General features: G+C 36.3%; 1 protein-coding gene across 3 annotated transcripts in view; it reads right to left on the minus strand.

Moving 5' to 3' along the window:
• DMD (dystrophin) overlaps positions 1-20,320 on the minus strand; it is a 2,124,682-nt gene that overhangs the window by 1,362,135 nt on the left and 742,227 nt on the right. For 2 of the 3 annotated variants that reach the window (XM_060001919.1, XM_060001920.1), the window contains exon 1: positions 4,521-4,645. Coding sequence is in view for 1 of the 3 variants with exons in the window: in XM_060001925.1 (XP_059857908.1) it covers positions 9,176-9,358; positions 15,300-15,470 (354 nt within the window). In the remaining 2 variants the exon portion in view is untranslated. Of the gene's footprint in view, positions 1-4,520; positions 4,646-9,175; positions 9,359-15,299; positions 15,471-20,320 lie in introns of those variants that run through there. The other variant, XM_060001925.1, reaches the window with a different exon arrangement.

Raw genomic sequence — 20,320 nt, forward strand, 5'->3', positions numbered from 1 at the left:
GATGAATTAAAGACCTAAATGTAAGGCCAGAAACTATCAAACTCTTAGAGGAAAACATAGGTAGAACACTCTATGACATAAATCACAGCAAGATCCTTTTTGACCCACCTCATAGAGAAATGGAAATAAAAACAAAAATAAACAAATGGGACCTAATGAAACTTCAAAGCTTTTGCACAGCAAAGGAAACCATAAACAAGACCAAAAGACAACCCTCAGAATGGGAGAAAATATTTGCAAATGAAGCAACTGACAAAGGATTAATCTCCAAAATTTATAAGCAGCTCATGCAGCTCAATAACAAAAGAACAAACAATCCAATCCAAAAATAGGCCGAAGTCCTAAACAGACATTTCTCCAAAGAAGATATACAGACTGCCAACAAACACATGAAACAATGCTCAACATCATTAATCATTAGAGAAATGTAAATCAAAACTACAATGAGATGTCATCTCACACCAGTCAGAATGGCCATCATCAAAAAATCTAGAAACAAAAAATGCTGCGGAGGGTGTGGAGAAAAGGGAACATTCTTGCACTGCTGCTGGGAATGAGAATTGGTACAGCCTTATGGAGAACAGTATGGAGGTTCCTTAAAAAACTACAAATAGAACTACCATATGACCCAGCAATCCCACTACTGGGCATATACCCTGAGAAAACCAAAATTCAAAAAAGTCATGTACCAAAATGTTCACTGCAGCTCTATTTACAATAGTCCGGAGATGGAAACAACCTAAGTGTCCATCATCGGATGAATGGATAAAGAAGATGTGGCACATATATACAATGGAATATTACTCAGCCATAAAAAGAAACGAAATTGAGCTGTTTGTAATCAGGTGGATGGACCTAGAGTCTGTCATATAGAGTGAAGTAAGTCAGAAAGAGAAAGACAAATACCGTACGCTAACACATATATATGGAATTTAAGGGGAAAAAATGTCATGAAGAACCTAGGGGTAAGACAGGAATAAAGACACAGACCTACTAGAGAATGGACTTGAGGATATGGGGAGGGGGAAGGGTAAGATGGGACACAGCAAGAGAGTGGCATGGACATATATACACTACCAAATGTAAAATAGATAGCTAGTGGGAAGCAGCCGCAGAGCACAGGGAGATCAGCTCGGTGCTTTGTGACCACCTAGAGGGGTGGGATGGGGGGTGGCAGGGAGGGAGATGCAAGAGGGAAGAGATATGGGAACATATGTATATGTATAACTGATTCACTTTGTTATAAAGCAGAAACTAACACACCATTGTAAAGCAATTATACTCCAATAAAGATGTAAAAAAAAAACAAAAAAAAAACACATTACAGTCTGGGAAATAGAAAAAATAAAAGCATATATAAAACTGCACGTATAAACCTAACATCCCGACACATCAACTATTACCACTTTCTGGGACCTCCTCTAAATTTTATCATATATAAATAACTAGATAGTTAAAAGTATAGTATGGATTTAACTATAGCTCTTTTTAATAAACATTATATCCTATATCTTTTTGTATATTGTTAGGTATATTTTGTAATAAAAATCTAAGGTTTCATTTAAGTAGCTATAGTTTGGTTTCCTTAGTTTTGTTTGCTATTATATCTTTCTGGTGACCATCATCATGAATATGAATTTTTCCATATTTTAAATTATTTCCTTGTGGTATGTTATTAGAAATATGAATATGAACTATTTTGAAGATATTTTTATTTTTCAATGGCTTTTGATGTACACTGTAAAAACTAATTAATATTCAAAAGTACTCATATATGAAAAAGCAAAATTTTAAGACTGCTACCAGAAGAATATAGAAGAGACTTTTTTTGACCTTGGGATGGGGAAGAATATCTAAAATAAGACATTTCGTAAAAACTGACCATAAGAAAGAGATAAATAAATTTAATTACATGAGAATTAAAACCTACTCATCAAAGAACACAAGAAATTGAAAAACAGCCTCAAACTTGAAGAAAACAACTGCAAAACTGGAAATAGATGAATATGAAAGGCACACTGAATCAGTTAAAAGATGAACATATAACCTAATAGAAAAATGAAACAAAATCCTGAACCAGTATTTGAAAGAAAAAGATACATGTGATAAACATTCACAAATATGTTCAGACTCATTAGTAACCAGGAGAATGTATGTCAGGATTACAGTGAGATATTTAACACGTTCACTGACACAAATGAGAAGTTTGACAATTCCAAGTGTGAGAGAAGATACGCATTAACACAAATTTGTATTTATTGCTGATAGGTGTGTATATTAGAATGATCATTTTGGAAAACAATGTCATTCCCAGTAAGGTGAATATTCACATACCTAACAACCCAGCAACTCCACTTTTCCATACACATCCTCAGAGAAACTGGTTTGGATGGACAACAAAGAGAGTTACAAGAATGTTCATTTCAGTACTTTTTGTAATAACCAAAATAAAAAAAAGAAGGAAATGAACTTTAATGTCCAGTGGCAAGAAAATGTACAAATACACTGTATCATATTTACACAGAGAATACAGAAGCAAAAATGAAAACTTCACCAAAGAGAGCCATATGGATGAGGCCCAGACACAAAAATGCTGAACAAAAAGAGCTAGCCCCAGAAAACAATATATTATAGGTTACCACTTTCTACAACCCTCAAAACAAGCAAAGTTAAGCAGTATATTGTTTAGGCATCCACATGTGTATGATATTTTTTTTTTAAGCAGAGAAATAATAAAGACAATTTTCTGGATTAGGGTTATGTCTGCTGGGAAAAAGTAGGAAGATGCATTAGAGGATAAGAATATTAAAAGAGTCATTTTCTATTAGCTTACAGATTGGAAATATTGGGCAAATTTATAGATATAGCAGTGCAATCACTACCACCTGCAATCCCTCCCCCACAACCAAAAATGAAGCCTAGGAAGGAAGTTTTATTTTAGGAGAAACTAAAAATTCTAAAAATTCTATCAGATTCCCCATATTTTCACCTTTGCTCATAGCCCTTGCAAATGATGGAGAACATTCTCTCTCTAACTGATGAAAAGTATCAGTCTAACCTGCCTTGCTAGCCTACCAATTCTTGCTTAGTATTTTATGTACAGTTTATTACAGAAAGTGAAATTAAGTATTTTCCTTTAAAAAGTGATAGAAATCTTAAATCTGGGTCATTTCCAGCTCCTGCTGGACTACAGGCTGTCTTCCTTCTGGGCAAAAATCCCAGTGGGAAAATATAAATATCCCATCTAATACCCGAGGGTACTTTAGAGCTTTGAAGATAAGGAGATGCGATTGGTAATGTGTCTTATTAACTTTGGTGCAGACTGAGATAATGAACTACCTTGCTGATTTAACCATCAGGATGGATGGCCTCTTGTGTCCTCAATGCATCTGAAGGACACAGCTGGAGAGGCTGAATGTACTGGCTTTACAGGTCACCTTTGCAAAATAAAATATAGTCTTACAGCCTGAATTGGAGCTAAAAGCCACTTAGAATAACTGTTAACAGTTTGGAACTTAAAATTACCTTGAAATCACCAAATTCAAAGTGACTTTGAAGAAAGTACAAATGAAAAAGGAAACTTCCATTCAAAATGGAGCTGATGTGGTAAACCCTCCCCCCAACCTGATCCAGTCATATTAAAATGCTAGATAAAATATTTTAAAAAAACCTTTTCAATTTACAGCTGATTTATGAAACAAGTATGAAAAATCCTCAGGTGGCAGAAATAAAAGGGGAAGTTAAGTGCACTAAAGGTTGGGAAACCAAGCTTAACAAAATATTGGCATATCAGAACATAAAAGCTGGGGTATTCAAAACTAATTTGGGATGGGAAAAGAGGCATTGGTCTCATGCATTCCAGGGAGATGGAAAAGCGTAAAGCTGAGTGTCACCTCTCCTGGAAACAAGAACTATAAAATCCCCATCCACTGGAGTATAAGGAATTAGCAAGAAAGCTGAGGATCCTTTGGATTTTGGTTGGAAGATAAGGATCCACCGGTAAGGAAGTGAAACCTAAGTTTATGTCACATGAGGATAGAACATAACATCTCTCAGACTCTGGTAGGGACAAATAGAAAAGACTCATAAGGACCCTCCAATAGCCTAGCACAGAAGGGATTTCCAGTAAAATATAATTCCTACTACAGATGAGCTCACAAACAAAAAAATTACAAGCGTGTGACAAAATTCACTACCATTAGAGGGAGTCAACAGTTGTAACAAATGGTAGAATCCATACATTGTGATCAGAGATAACAGAACATTGTTTTAAAATTTTTATAATAAATAAGTTGAGCCTGGTGATAAAAGTTGCCAGTAGGATCTACTTTTCTTGAGACTAACAACCAGAATTCATACTTAAGAAATAAAATGGCTAAGTTCCCTATATTCCATGTTGTTAAAACTTCTGCTAGATGTTTCTACAAGCCCTCATCTAAAGAGAGATGGCTAATGGGGAGGGCACTGGGGGAACATGAAGAGAGGAGAATTTGAAAAGTTAGGCAATCCTTTTTTCTTACCTTTTTATGAGGGTGTTTAGGGGAAACTCATCTGGTCCCTTGGTCCCTTTTCTTTACAGGATCTAAAAGAGCAATGCTCTTCAAGTGGGTGGGTATATTCAGAAAGGAATGGTTGACATGCATTCCCTACTGAGATGCTGGTATGGCCAAAGAGGGATCAAGGACAACTATTTCACGTTTCTCATTCCTAAGAGTTACGTAATATGGGATCTGCCAGCGCCCACAGGCTGATTTGAGATATAGTGGGTAAGACAAAAAGGTTTGATTTTCAACGTGGTATAAGGCTATTGGCAAGAGTCAGCCTGAAATTCTTGTTGAATACTCTGTTATCATGTATGCTTAGGAAATCTTTTCTAGGGTTCAAAGTCCATGTGAACAAGGCCAACTGGGCTCTCCATCAGACCACAACAAACCTATAGAGAACAAGCCAGATCAGTAGTGATAACCTATAGAGTCTGGTGATAACAGACTCATCATCACAGATGTGTGTGGGTATTAACAAAACAGTTAATAGCAACTGCAGCCAGCCAAAGAAAGAACATCAGATGAAGAGTATTTTTCCTTCCTTATCCTCCCATATACTAAAATTAGAAGATTACTATCCAGAAATTGAGAGAAGAGGACTGTACGATCTTTTTTTCTCACTCCCAAATCTGTATAAATTACTGAACCCACAAGATTAAGCTGGTGGAAGATTTTAATAAAGTATGAGATCAAAATTTATATGAGGCTTTTAGGGCTTCCTTGGTGGCACAGTGGTTAAGAATCCGCCTGCCAATGCAGGAGAGACGGGTTCGAGCCCTGGTCCAGGAAGATCCCACATGCCGCGGAGCAATGAAGCCCGTGCACCACAACTACTGAGCCTGCACTCTAGAGCCTGCGAGTCACAACTACTGAGCCTGCATGCCTAGAGCCCATGCTCCGCAACAAGAGAAGCCACCGCAATGAGAAACCCATGCACTGTAACGAAGAGTAGCCCCCACTCGCTGCAACTAAAGAAAGTCCGAGCGCAGCAATGAAGACCAAACACAGCCAAAAAGAGAAAAACAAATACCGGACGCAGCCAAAAATAAAATTAAAAAAATAAAAACAAAAAATTTATGAGACTTTTAATAACTAAAAGTAAATGAAAACTTAGAGGATCAGACTGAAATACTGATTAAAAAGCCAACTATAGGCAGAAAATGGAGTTTAACCTGGTTGGTCTTAGTTACTGGAAAACCAAAACTGTTTCATGCTATTACTCATTAAGTTGAGATTTCTCAACCAACTATATTACATAAGTTTAAATTGTTTAAAGGAAAAAACAGAATTACACAAAAGCAGAAGATTATGCAAAAGAGACAAATTTGCAAAACAACTAAGTAAAACATTGAGAAATGGAAAATACAGCCTTTGAAAAAATACAAACACACACACATATAGATAGATGTGAATGCAGAGATGAATGTATTTATATATCAAAGAATAAATTATGCACTAGGCAGGTGAAGAGAAAACTTGAGAACTGGAAGATGGATTTTAGAAAATTACCCAGAATCCAAAAGATAGAGATAGAAATATAGAAAATATTAAAGAGAAGCCAAGAATCTGAATACAGGATGGGGAGATTCTTCATAGATCTAATAAAGGTTCCCCTAGGAAGGAATGGAGAGATTAGGAGAAAGAAAACCTCCAAAAAAGTTTTTTGGAGACCACCAAAGAAAGAAAGAATCTTTCTGTTCTTATTAATACACCAGGTGACAAAGTACAAATGAAAGCAAATTACACATAGATAGACTGAAACTGCAATGCATCAAAGACAAAGAGAAAATGGAAATGTACCTGAGAAAATTATAAAGAAACGATAATTTGGCAGCAGACTTCTTGACAGCAAGAAATTGCAGAAGAAAACAGAATAACATTTTTCAGTGTTGTAAAAAAATAACTCCCCTAGCATAATTATATGCTCAGCTAGGCCATTCCTCAACACTGAGAGCGAAAAAAAAAGGCATTTTCAGTCATACAAAGTCTGAGAGCACTTGCTATTCACACTCAGTGAAAGAGCAGAAGCAAAATAAGGGTACAGAAAAGCAAAAATCATCACAGAAGTTGGTAAAATAGTGATGGCAAATCTAAATAAATATTAATAATAATAATTTCAACAACACAGTGGCAATAGCACTGACTAATTTAGGGGGATAAGAAATAGGGTGCAACAACAATATGGAAGATGGGAAATAAATTCAGAGTTAAATGATTCTAGTGGTTCTGCTATATCATTGTTAGGTGTGCAGAAATATTTATCATTGGTGGACTTTGTGGATTAAGGTATGCAAGATAGTATTTAAGGTAATTAAGGGTTCCATTAAAATAAATAGCATATATATTCCAAACCAGTGGAGAAGGAATAAAGAGAGACTAAATAACTTGATAACTTTAACACGAAGAGGAAAGTTTAGAAGTGCCATTACAGATGAGAAATGGAACGATAATTCATAAAAAATCTTGAAAATTTTGTTATTAATATGAAAATTAATTAATTTTGGAAAACATACCCCAAAATAGATTTCTGGAGGAGTAGCATATTCCTTTTAACATCTTTAATGGAGTATAATTGCTTTACAGTGTTGTGTTAGTTTCTGCTGTATAACAAAGTGAATCCGCTCTATGTATACATATATCCCTCTGGCGTCTCCCTCCCACCCTCCCAATCCCATCCCTCTAGGTGGTCACAATGCATCGAGCTGATCTCCTGTGCTACGCGGCTGCTTCCCACTAGCTATCCATTTTACATTTGGTAGTGTATATATGTCCATGACACTCTCTCACTTCGTCCCAGCTTATCCTTCCCCCTCCCCGCGTCCTCAAGTCCATTCTCTACGTCTGTGCCTTTATTCCTGTCCTGCCCCTAGGTTCTTCAGAACCATTTTTTTTTTTTTAGATTCCATATATATGTGTTAGCATATGGTATTTGTTTTTCTCTTTCTGACTTACTTCACTCTGCATGACAGACTCTAGGTCCATCCACCTCACTACAAATAACTCAATTTCCTTTCTTTTATGGCTGAGTAAAATTCCATTGTATATATGTGCCACATCTTCTTTATCCATTCATCTGTCGATGGACCCTTAGGTTGCTTCCACATCCTGGCTATTGTAAATAGAGCTGCAATGAACACTGTGGTACATGAACAAACAATCCAATCCAAAAATGGGCAGAAGACCTAAAGAGACATTTCTCCAGAGTAGCATATTTTTAAGTGAACAACATGAATAATAGAAAGCAAAGAATAATGATGATGTAAAGAAATTAGGAACCTAAGAAAACAATATTTAAATGTTTTATTTGAATATGATCAGAAAGCACTTCCTTAGATATAAAAAGTCCTTATCTCATATAACATGATATTGAATCAGTTGTGACTTCCTTGAAACTTTCAGGGTCATCTCTTCCCATTCTTTGTTTTATTTTCTGTAGTACTGACATAGCACCAATTGAAGAGATTTTCCTTTATATTCTCAGCAACTATAATAGTTACTTGAATACAGAAGGCACTAGGCAAGTGTGTGAGGAGTGAATTGGATAAAAAATGAACAGGGACTGATAAATAAAGAAGGAACTGGAATTGATAATGGAGAAACTTGGAGTTGTAATATTGGAAATCTTGGGTACAGGGTGAAGGATACAGTTTTAATATTTTTTAAAGGTCTACTCTATTGGTCTGAGTTTTATCTGCCTCTAAACATAAAACACTTAATATAAAAAGCTCCCTAAACAATCATGTTCTTCAACAATAATGGGACACCTGAATTCTTTATCAACTATATTCACAAAGATAACTCAGTTTATGCAGGAGAAGTTGGCTGAATTTAAAGCCCAATTGGTGTGCAGTATCTGGCAGCTTCAGCATTTGGTAGTAGGTAAAGTTTTGGCGTCCTTGACATGATACAAACTGCTAATAAACAGTATTTTCACATGGAGAATCACAGTTTGCTTTTGTTACAATTACATGGTAATCACTTGGGGTATCTGAATTCCTTATCAAGTATATTCAGAGTATCATAACCTAAGGAGTAAAGCATATGGGAAAGATAAGGCAGGACTTATGATAATAAATTAATATAATGTAAAATGTCCAGAAAAAAGCTAGTTAGACAATATGTCTTGTAAAGAACTCTATAGGGCACCACAATTGTTAAAGAGAATTATAATAAGATATACTTTCTCCCCAGAATACCTTCCTGCTAAGATAATTATATGACTTTATGGACATTCAAATATATGAAAAAAGAGAGACCAGTTTCTATAAATCTTGAGAAAACTTATTCATGGGATTTTGTGACCTAATAATAATAATAATAATCATAACAACAACAACAGACTGGGAGTGGCTTACAAGTACTGAGTGCTAGGCTAAGTACTTTATATAGAATAGCTTATTTAATTTTCTCACTCTATGAAATCAGTATTGTTTTTATGTCCATTTTATAGATAGGAAATAGGTTTATAGAAGTTAAGCAAATGGCCCACAGTTGCAAACTTGTAAGTGCCTGAGTGAAGAATTTGAGCCTAAGTAATCTTAAACCAGAGTTTGTGTTCTTAATCACTATGCTTCACATATAACCATAAGCTGACATATACTAATTGATAAAGATCAAGAAAAGCAACTGACTTCCAAAGTCTTGCATTTCCCATTCAGCCTGGTGCAGAGCCACTGGTAGTTGGTGGTCAGAGTGTCAAGTTCCTTTTTTAAGGCCTCTTGTGCTGCAGCTGGAGCTTGAGCTATGACATTGTTTACAGACTCAGTGAGGAGTTTCACTTTTGCTTCTTTTTGCTGGGCCTCTTCTTTAGCTCTCTGAAAAATAAACAATGCTCTCTTAATAGCAAGGCAATGACTTTACTTTCAAGATGCATTCCTATATATCATATTCTTTCTTCCTTGCAACATTTCTGTTAGAATGAGATTAATAAAAATAAATCCACTACTGACTGCAATCACTTCCATAAATTTGAGTTTAGTGATGGGACTTCCTTGGTGGTGCAGTGGTTAAGAATCCACCTGCCAGTGCAGGGGACATGGGTTCGAGCCCTGGTCTGGGAAGATCCCACATGTCATGGAGCAACTAAGCTGCCCATGCGCCAAAACTACTGAGCCTGCGCGCCACAACTACTGAGCCTGTGCACAGCTACTGAAGCCTGTGCGCCTAGAGCCCGTGCTCTGCAACAAAAGAAGCCACCACAATGAGAAGCCCGCGCACCACAACAAAGAGTAGTCCCCACTACCCCCATCTCGCTGCAACTAGAGAAAGCCTGCGTACAGCAATGAAGACCCAACACAGCCAAAAATAAATAAATTAAATAAAATTAAAAAAAAAATTGAGTTCAGTGACAATTGGAAACTTGCAGGAAAAAATTTATAATCAGAATGTAACTGACCTTTAATCAGAATAGTTTGAAAAGTAGTCTGTATGTGGATGTGTATTTGTGGAGAACACACAAACACACATACACACACACACACACATATATATACACACACATATGTGAAATAAGCAAGAAACAAATATTTCAATGCTAACTAGGTTCAAAAATATCTCATAGTCTAGAATTGAAATCACTTATAAATTATTCAGATGGATGAATATTGAAATCAGTGCAAATATCATTATTTAAATCAAAGAATAATTAACACAGAAATAAGTCTTCTTAATGCTATATTTGGAACATATTTTGTTAAAAGAAAGCTGTGTTCAGTAACTGAAAATGCGTAAGAGAAAGAGAAGAGAAATTCCTGACATGAGGGGGCTGGCCTAGTACAGCTATGCCTTGGTATTCTTGTGTTGAAGATAAACTGTTTCACAAAACATCAATATCAGACATGCTACTTTGTTACCACTGCAGATCATGACAGAAATTCCACTCCATAATCATGTAAGAATATAGACAAAAACATAAACGATGTCCAAACCAGAAAATATCAGACACTTCCCCATCCTGTTAATGAGTCACTGCTGCTTCTTTATCAATTATTACGTATCTTCAGCCTCTCTCTAGTCTTCTCTCCTTCCAGGAAAAATGTATTAAGATACCCAATCACAGAGTTACTCCTACTAGGTGTCAAAATGAAATCCAGAGCAAAGCCCTTAAACCCTCCCTTAAATCATCTAACACAAACCCACATCCTACAACAGGTTTGAATACTCTCTTACTCGTATAACCCATGGTTGCCCATGGTGTGTATTCTCCCTCATTACCAAAAGTAATAAACTCAACTTGTTCAACTACAGGAGTGTTGCTATTCGTCTGTGGGTTACTATGAAGGCCGACCTTGAGACGAGCTTTCCAGCATAAGTAGTTTATGCACGATGTGAAGGAAACAGTGGTAGGGAGATGGGGAATGGAAAGAGAATGGAGATTAGAAGGGTATACTTATTAACCCAGCAATTGCTATTGGTGACTGGAGTTTAATCCTGCCAAGAAGCTCTGGGAAACACAGGTCTCAGGTTTATCCCACTCAGGGGTGAGGGCACTGGGGTATTTATACACCATCTCCCATCATTGGTTGAACCCTGTTGGGGGAATGTTAATTTCCTAGTATGTGAAGCCATACTCAGGTGGAAAAAGTGGGATTCGGTGGCCTCAGAAAGCTGTCAGGTAAAGAAATGCAGATTCTGGCAGGTGGAAGTTGTGCCTATATGCAGTATAGTAGTGAGAATAAGGGGATATAGGCAGTAAATGGGCAAAGTCAGCTATAGAATGCCTTTCTAATTTTCAACACAATCACTCTATGCCTTTGGATTTAGTCCCATAATGCCTTAAAAAGTATAAAATACGATAGCAAATGCAAGTTGTTTTGACTATTAAATGACTGCCTTCACTGATTTTAATTGATTGAAATTTTATTTCAAACTTTTAAATAAATCTGTCTTTTGGCACACTGAGCATGGGATTTATTTCTATGCAAACCATATTTTGGCCAGTGTAATTTTAGCATTAAAAACAACTTTGACAAACATTAATCACTTAGTATGTGCTACTGTGTGCTATGACAGACATGTCGTATGTACTACCTCACTGGATATTTAACGAAACCTTGTGAAATAAGTTCTGTTTTCTCTATATTACACATCCGAGAACCAAGGTTCAGAGAGTTTAAGTAAAGCATCCTGGGAGTTACATCTTTTCTTTCACATAGCTTCTGTTAAGGCCATCTCAAATCCTCTGTGAGATGAAGAAGGAACATGATGTAGCGGATCTAGTGAATGAAATTGCATTTTATGCAAATTATAAACAACCCATGAAACGATCAAAAATGCAGAATAAGAAACATTTCCCCCTGATGTTTAGGCTTTCATAAATTCTTTTTTAAAATCAGGCTTAGAAACTGGGAAAGGTTCAGAGAAGAATGGTAAGAGAAAAGGAGATCATGACCAATTTCTCCACTGCAGGGAAAGGTAGAAAACTAAATGACTGGTGTAGTTTAGACATAATCCTCATCAGAAGTGGTGGCTTTTTTTCCATATATTTCTAGGAAGCTAACCATCATAAGCTCAGACACTTTTCATTGCCAATACCTCGAACCAGTGGTTGTCAAAATGTGCTTCCTTGGAACCACCTTGGAACTTATTCCTTGGCATGACTTGGAAACTTTTTAGAAATGAAAAATCTCAGGCGCCACCTCAGTCTTCCAGGTGATTCTAATCCTCCCCCCATTGGGATTATTCTAGCCTGCCCCCCCCCAGAATGAGAATAGCAAATACATGTATGTAATTCCTAGTAAACACTAGGACTAGAGTTACCATATTGTAAAAATTTTAAAAAGAAACAAAGAAAACCATCAAAAACTGAAATTCCAGAGTGTTTTTAAAGGGTTTAATATAAATTTCAGCATACAGTCACTTCAGACCTTCAAAAGAATCAGATGTTGCTAATGAAACACTCCCCTTGGCTCTTTTATGTTAAAAGAAAAGTTTTGTTTACAGAGAAAAAAGAAGTCAAAAGCAGCATTATCATTTTCAAGTAAAACACAGGAGAGAAAAGTAAAGAAACAGAAAGTCTCTACTTTTTATCTGACTAAATCAAGGAGAAATGACGAAGTAGGTCTATGAGTCTCTTCCGACAATGAAGAAAAAATTGCTCTCAACAGGAGCACAGGTGGAAGCCTGAACAAGGTACTATCACTACCCTCTAGGTAGGGAAACAGACTGAAAGAGATTACCTTGACTGGCAGACGGAAAACACAAGAAATGCCAACTCCCTTTGCTGTTGTGGACACAAGCTGCCTGAGCTTTTCCTCTTTTCAATATTACCCCCATATGCACCAGTTTTGTAGCTAAATCTGTTATTTAAACATGCAAATCAGTGTGAACTGATTGGTTGGGCCACTCATTTCAGGGATTGTGTATAACTTTTTAAAAAAATTTGAGACAGTCTACTCTCCAGTACTGGAAAAGGAAAAGGGATCTGACTGAGTGGTTACCAGATAAGCAAAGTGTTCAAGGAATGAGGAGAGAGGGCCAGATGCAAACAAAGGAACCAGGAAACACAGAACAGCTGAACACAAGCTGACTGCTGATTATCTCCTTAGGGATCTGAAGTAGTGGCTATGCAGCATTAGAAGAGATGGCGAGAAAAGCCATGAGGGAATTGAGACGTGCGAGGAAAGGCAAGTGGGGTGGCACATGCTTCACAGAATGGAATGGAATGGCATATCATAGCTTAGAACAGCTTAGAATGGGATAGGGATAGAGGGAAATATATTCTTGATTCTACCACAGATAAAGCCTGTGACTATGAGTAAATTATTTGACCCATCTGGGAATTTCCGTTTTCTGATCTGCACAGAGGAAGTGTAGACTAGTTTCCTTCCAAAGTACCCTCCAGCTCTCACATTCTATAATGATATAATTTCCTTAATGGGGACCTCCCCACAGTCAAACTTAAAATCATTGTAGTCCTTCCAATGGCTTTCTCATTTCACTAAGAATGAAAACCCCTCCGTATCCTACAAAGCTCCTGTGTTAGCAGATATCTACTCAGCCCCTACAAATGTCATTTATCCTGTTTTACTCTCTTCAGGCAGGTGGGCCTCTTTCTCTTCCCAATTAGCCTTAGGGTCTTTGCAGGAGCTCTTCCCTCAGAATGGAATGTGCCCCATAAGACATTTTTAAGGTTGGCTTTTTCTTATGATTCATATCTCAGATTAAATATAATTCCTCACAAATGCCCTACAAATCAACCCTTTCTAAAACAGCATCTCACCACCTCCAACTGCCACCTGCACTCTAGTTATTATTTATTTCACAATCCTGGTTTATTTTTTTGGGAAATCATCATGATCTCAAGTGAATTTTTAAATTTCTCCATTCATTGCCTACCCCCCCGCCGCAACTAGAATGAAAATTCCAGGAAGTCAGGTAGCTTTTATGTATTGCACACTACTGTATTCTGTGTCTAGAAGGGTGTTTGACAGTAAGTATGCAATATTTCTTGATAAATGAATGATGTATGGTATTGTTAGATTAGAATGATTCTGTAGTTTTTAATACTCAAAGACACTATTACTGTTTATCCAAATATAGTCTTCCTTATATGTTTTAATTTTAATTTCCATGTGACTAAAGCCATATGATATCTTTGATATTTAAGCATCTGAGTTTTCATGTGGGCACATTCTACTATTAATTACAATATTCATTGAATAATCATATAAAATATATAATAAAGTGCATATAATTAATTTCTTACCACACAACAATGATAATAATAATGGTAATAATAATTAACTAGTTTGGGGCATCTATTTTGTGTACTACATTAGGACTTTTATGTTTCACCCTTCAAATAATTCTGAAAATCAGGTATTTTGATATCCAGTTCACAAATGAGGGAATGAAAGCTCACTGGGCTTATGCAACTTGCCCAAGTTTACACAGTTGGCAAGGGGCCAAAGCAGGTTTTAAACCCAAGTGTCTAGCTCCAAAATGATTCTGCTCCATCATGAGGCCTCAAACCAAACAAATATGTATTAATAATTCACCTAGGCTAATGTGGTTAAAAAATGTGTTATTGCTAGTACATGAAGATAATAAGTATCATTATAGCTGCAAATCATTGAGTGCTCACTCTGAGCTAGGCAATTTACTTACATTTAAGTTTCAATCCTCAGTTGATACTTTCAAGTTATAAAATGAGATGATTTACACATGGAAAAATAGAGGATTACACTGACTACTGAGCTGTCCGGGGCCATCCTGAAATGCAGTTGTGTAGATCCAATTACCAAGCTTCACCTCCCAGTCCTTTCTACATACCTGTTTCCTTGGTCCTAAATCAATGTTGTATTTTTTATCCTATCGTTTCAAGAGAAGTTCATGTAAACACAGTCCTTTTATCCATATTAAAGACCATCAGCTAAAATATTTAGTACTCCCAAATTCTAAGAAACTCTTTAAACCACCAAATTAACACAGCCTGTTGACATTTCCAACTGTCATTTCAATAACACTTCGACATATTTCCAGTTTGAATTTGCATCAGCTAGAAACATCTAATGTGAGTAGCTGATTCCAATCTCTTAATAGTACATAATTTCAAGGGGAAAATGCTCCAAACCGTGATTGTCAATATTTATGTTGTGACCACAATGCATAGACTTAATAAATAAAAAGTTTAAACATTCTACACAATGTATATCAAACTTGAAGCTAAATCAATCAAAAAGCAACCTCTACTATTAAACCAAGAAAAGAGCCGACTGTGCAGAATCACAATTTGTTTTATTTGGTTTCTTTTACCTTCATCTCTTCAACTGCTGTCTGTAATTCATCTGGGGTTTTATATTCAAAATCTCTCTCTAGGTATTCTTCTTCAGCTTGTGTCATCCATTCATGCATCTCTGATAAATCTTTCTGAAGGCTTACAGTTTTATCCAAACCTCCCTTTAAGGCCTCCTTTCTGGCATAGACCTTCCATAAAACAAACCAAGAAGTAAAGCATGAATATTGAAAGTCACAAAACATTACCATTATATTATTGCTGACAAATCTGTAAATAATAGAAAGCTTAGATACAAAAGATGAAGCAAGAAGTAAAAAGCTTACATGAAGGAGGAAAGTAAGTCATAGCAATTGGATACACTTAATTTCACCTAAGTGTTAAAATGAGATATAGGCATTTCCTTGGCATAATGAACAGATTCTCTTAAGACCATAATTTAGCTATTGTGTATGGTAATGCATTTCTGCAAATGGAGGATAAAGAAAAACATTGTTTCAGTTGGAAGAGTAAATTTATTGGCACACAATAGAAGTAGAAATTCTTTGTGCTCTTTGATGCTGTTTTACAAGTTCAAATATCCTAGGAACTTAATAATCATAAAGCTACAGAAAACTCTCATAAAAAAGAAAAAAATAGAAAATGGATAAAAGACATAGTCATGTAATTCACAGAAATAAAATTAAAATGAGGCCATATATATGTGAAAAGATGCTCAGTATCATTTATAGTTAAATAACAGCAAATTAAATTAAATTAGTATGTTTTCAAATATGAGACTGGAAAAAACTAGCAAAAATGCCCAGTTTGAGCAGGAATGTGGGAAAAGAAAAGTTTTTATACCCGTTGAGGGAAATATCTGACATAGTACAACCTTTTAGACAGTAAATTGGCAAAATGCATTAAATTTCTTAATGTTCATAAATCTGAGTCTACTCTTCCACTTTAAAGAATGAATCATACAAAACGAAGTGTACAAAGTTGTATGTACACTATTCAATTCAGCTTTGGAGACAGCAACATATTGGAAACAAACCCAAATGTGCTTTCATGGAGAGTTAGTTAAATAAATAGTGGGATACACATGTACACACACAGAATAGGATACCACATAGCACCAATACATCTATACTGAAGTGAAAGTTATCCAGTATTTAATTTTAAATTAAAAACACAAGTTGAAAAACAGCATGTGTGACAGGAGACTTGTGCCTTGTAAAGCCTCATACATTTCTGAAATACTAACTTTATAACAGAATTTATTACTTATTAACCAGAAAGATAGCAAAACTTAAAATACCTAAGAGAAAATCATGCATGCTAATAGCTTGTTATAAAGTACCCTGCTGTAACACACTGAGGGAAAAATCTCAGTTCAGTATTAGAATGATTATATATAGTGCTTCTCTTTTACCTTAAAAAATAACTCTAGGGACTTCCCTGGTGGTGCAGTGGCTAGGAATCTGCCTGCCAATGCAGGGAACACAGGTTCGAGCCCTGGTCCGGGAAGATCCCACATGCTGCGGAGCAACTAAGCCTGTGTGCCACAACTATTGAGCTTGCGCTCTACAGCCTGTGAGCCACAACTACTGATCCCATATGCCACAACTACTGAGGCCCACACGCCTAGAGCCAGTGCTCTGCAACAAGAGAAGCCACCGCAATGGGAAGCCTGCACACCACAACGAAGAGTAGCCCCCACTCGCCGCAACTAGCGAAAGCCCGCATGAAGCAACGAAGACCCAACACAGCCAAAAATAAATTAATTAATTAATTAAAAAATAACTCTAATCAAATTATGTTATTCTTCTCTCTGGGATTAAGTAGAGTTCTATCTTTTAAATAACAGAGTTGTAATTGTAAAGTCTTAATACATAAGGCATACTTTTAGTATAATGAAGTTTTCATGGTACTTTACCAAATACTAAATATGTAGAGAACCATCATCATATTAATTTTCCTTACACTTTGCAACCACCCTAAGCCTAAGGTAGTTAAATTAAAACTACTTTCTTTACTCTCCTAGGAGAATGTAGTGCTTCATCTATTGAAGTGTAAATGTATGTTTCATTCTGACACAGCTAGAAGCATGTATCTAACAATTACACTAGTTAAGGTATAAAGATTATTTTGCATAGTCAATGAGCCTATAATAAGCCCAAGTAAACAAGCTGTTAAATTTCTACTTAGATACTCTGCTATAATCTTTTGAGGTAGTTGGCAAAGTGACAATAATATTAGAGTGACTAACGGAACTTAGGCAAAGACTTGTAGTAAAAAACATATTGCATGCTATAAAACTAAACCAGAAGAAAGGGATCAGGAGTGATTATTTTAAAAGGAAAGAAAGAAAAGAAAAGGAATTCATTTTGAGGTGACAGCATGAGTGCATTGGAAAGAACACCAGCTTTGGAATCTGGATACCTGTACTCAGTCACTAACAAGCTAAGTGAACCTGGAAACATCACTTCATTTCTCTTTATCTCCACTTCTTAACTAACCTAACAATTGGAGCAGAAGATTTCCAAGGTCTTTTCCAAATTTAACATTCCACAGCTCTACAACTGATCAGAGAGAGATGAATTTTTTTTTTTGTGGTTTCGTATTTTAGAAGGGTTTCTGTGAAAACATTGAGGTTAAAATCACAATTTCTCCCTCACCTTTATCACATTAGTGATGTCAACCTTCTAGCCTTAAATTTACCAATCGACCGCCAGTTTCAGCAGATTATATTGCATCAACCTCTTGATAAAATAGAAAGTTCTTCATGTTTCCTGTTCTAGAATTTGTAAATCTAACATTCAGCACTGCCCCTCCCCATTCTACTTCCTTTTCCCCCCACCTTTATTAAGATACAATTGACATAAAACACTGTTTAAAGTACACATATATATTGTGAAATGATTACCACAATAGGATTAGTCAATGCCTTCATCATCACACATAATTACCGTTTTTCTTTTTATCGTGAAAACATTAAAGATCTACTGTCCCAGCAACTGTCAAGTATAGAATATAAAACTGTCAGCTGTAGTTACCATACTGTAAATTAGATCCCAAGAACTTCCTCATCATAAACCAGAAGTTTGTACCACTTGACCAGAATCTCTTCATTTCCACCACTCTGCAAGCCCTGGAAGTCCCCATTCTACTCACCTGAGTTTGGCTTTTTTAGATTCCACATATAACTGAGATCATACAGCATTTGTTTTTCTCTGACTTATTTGACCTAGTACGATACCCTCAAGTTTCATCCAGCTTGTTGCAAATTGCAAGCTTTCCTTCTTTCTCACAGCTGAATAATAGTGTGTGTGTGTGTGTGTGTGTGTGTGTGTGTGTGTGTGCGCGCGCACGCGCCACATCTTCTTTATCTGTTTATCCCTGACCAAAGCTTAGGTTGTCTCCTTATCTTGGCTATTGTGAATAATGTTGCAATGAATTTGGGAGTGCAGATATCTCTTTGAGATCCTGATTTCATTTCCTTTGTAAATATACCCAGAAGTGGGATTGCTGGATCATAAGGCAGCTCTATTTTTAATTATTTGAGGAATCTCCATACAGGTTCCATAGTGGTTGTATTGTGTGTGTGCTGGAGGCCGCGGGGTGTGATGTCTAGGTTATGAAGCTGGGAGTGAGTGGCTGAGGCAGGGTGGAAGACAAAAATCACTGGAGCGGTTACCAAGGAACCGAGGGCTCAGGAACTAGAAGAACCATCTAAGAAGATACTGAAATCACCAAGAATTATGACAGGAGTTAACAGTGAGTCAGCTGTTAAAATACTCAAGGAATGAGGCAGAGTGACCCAGGGGTCTGTGGATGACTGCACCCAAAAGATGCATTGACTTGGAAAGACAATGATCTGCAAGGTGCCAGAGTGACATCCACCTGGTTTCTAAATCCAGTGTTTCTTGATAACTATCTAGTATAAATTTATAGCCACTAATAATTAAAATATATAATCATACATTATTTATTTAGAAATTATAAATGCTTTATAATTTTATATATGTAGGTTTATGTCTATTTCATATCCATTTATTTTATTTAACAAGTGGTTATTCTGTGCTAGATACTGATCTGTACAGCTTACAAACACAAATTCATTTAATTATTATTTTAAAATTCTTATAAAGCAGGCAGTAATATCATCACATTGTAAAGACTGGGAAACTGAAGCACAGAGAGATTAAACAACTCTTCCAGGATCACACAAGTAGTTTATGGTGAAGGCAAGATCTAAACCCAGGCAATCTGGTTCCAGAGCTGTTGCTCTTACACATTGTTTGCCTCTCTATCCACAAGAAAGTCTTCTCCATCCATCAGAGTTTTTATTTTATCCAATTTGGCCAAATATTTTGGGGAAGTGGGTCTGACAAATCTTTTCATTGTGAGATAGGAGTTATCTTACATAAATGTTATCTTTATTTTTGTGTACATAGTTTATACGTTCAATTTAAGCACCCCACTTGAATTCCAGATGTATTTTGACTGTCTACTTCTCCAAAATAAACATGACCAAAATAGAAGTACTGATCATTCTATTAAGCTAGTCAATTTGGTTCCTCCCTTAGCTCGCAGTCTTTCCTTCTTTAAAGGCACAGTAGCCAACACTGTTGCTCAAAACAGAAAACTCTGAATATGCCTATCCCTCCCTCCCCATCACCCTGGACTTTCTGCAAGCATTCTCCTTCAGCAAGCACTGCCATTTCTAATGGGGTCTGATAAAACATAAAGTCAAGAAACGAATGTGTACTTAGGATAAGAATAATGATCAAGGAAGGGTGTATGTGAGTGTGAAAGCCCTGATGAAAAATATAACAAGGAAGAACTTGCCTAACTGGTTAGAAGAAACAAGAAAAATGAGTGACCACATTGAGTGAGATAAGCTTGCTGAAGTTGGCCAGGGAGGATAGAGTTTCTACAAAGTTTGACTCACACAAGCACTTTGGTCCAGTTTGCCTAGAATAACACAGCCCCTCTTCATGTTAATTACTGTATAATGGTAAAAAACACATAAAAGCAATAAACAGTAATGAGACAG

Source organism: Delphinus delphis, chromosome X, assembly GCF_949987515.2.
Source record: "Delphinus delphis chromosome X, mDelDel1.2, whole genome shotgun sequence".
Taxonomy (NCBI): Eukaryota; Metazoa; Chordata; class Mammalia; order Artiodactyla; family Delphinidae; genus Delphinus; species Delphinus delphis.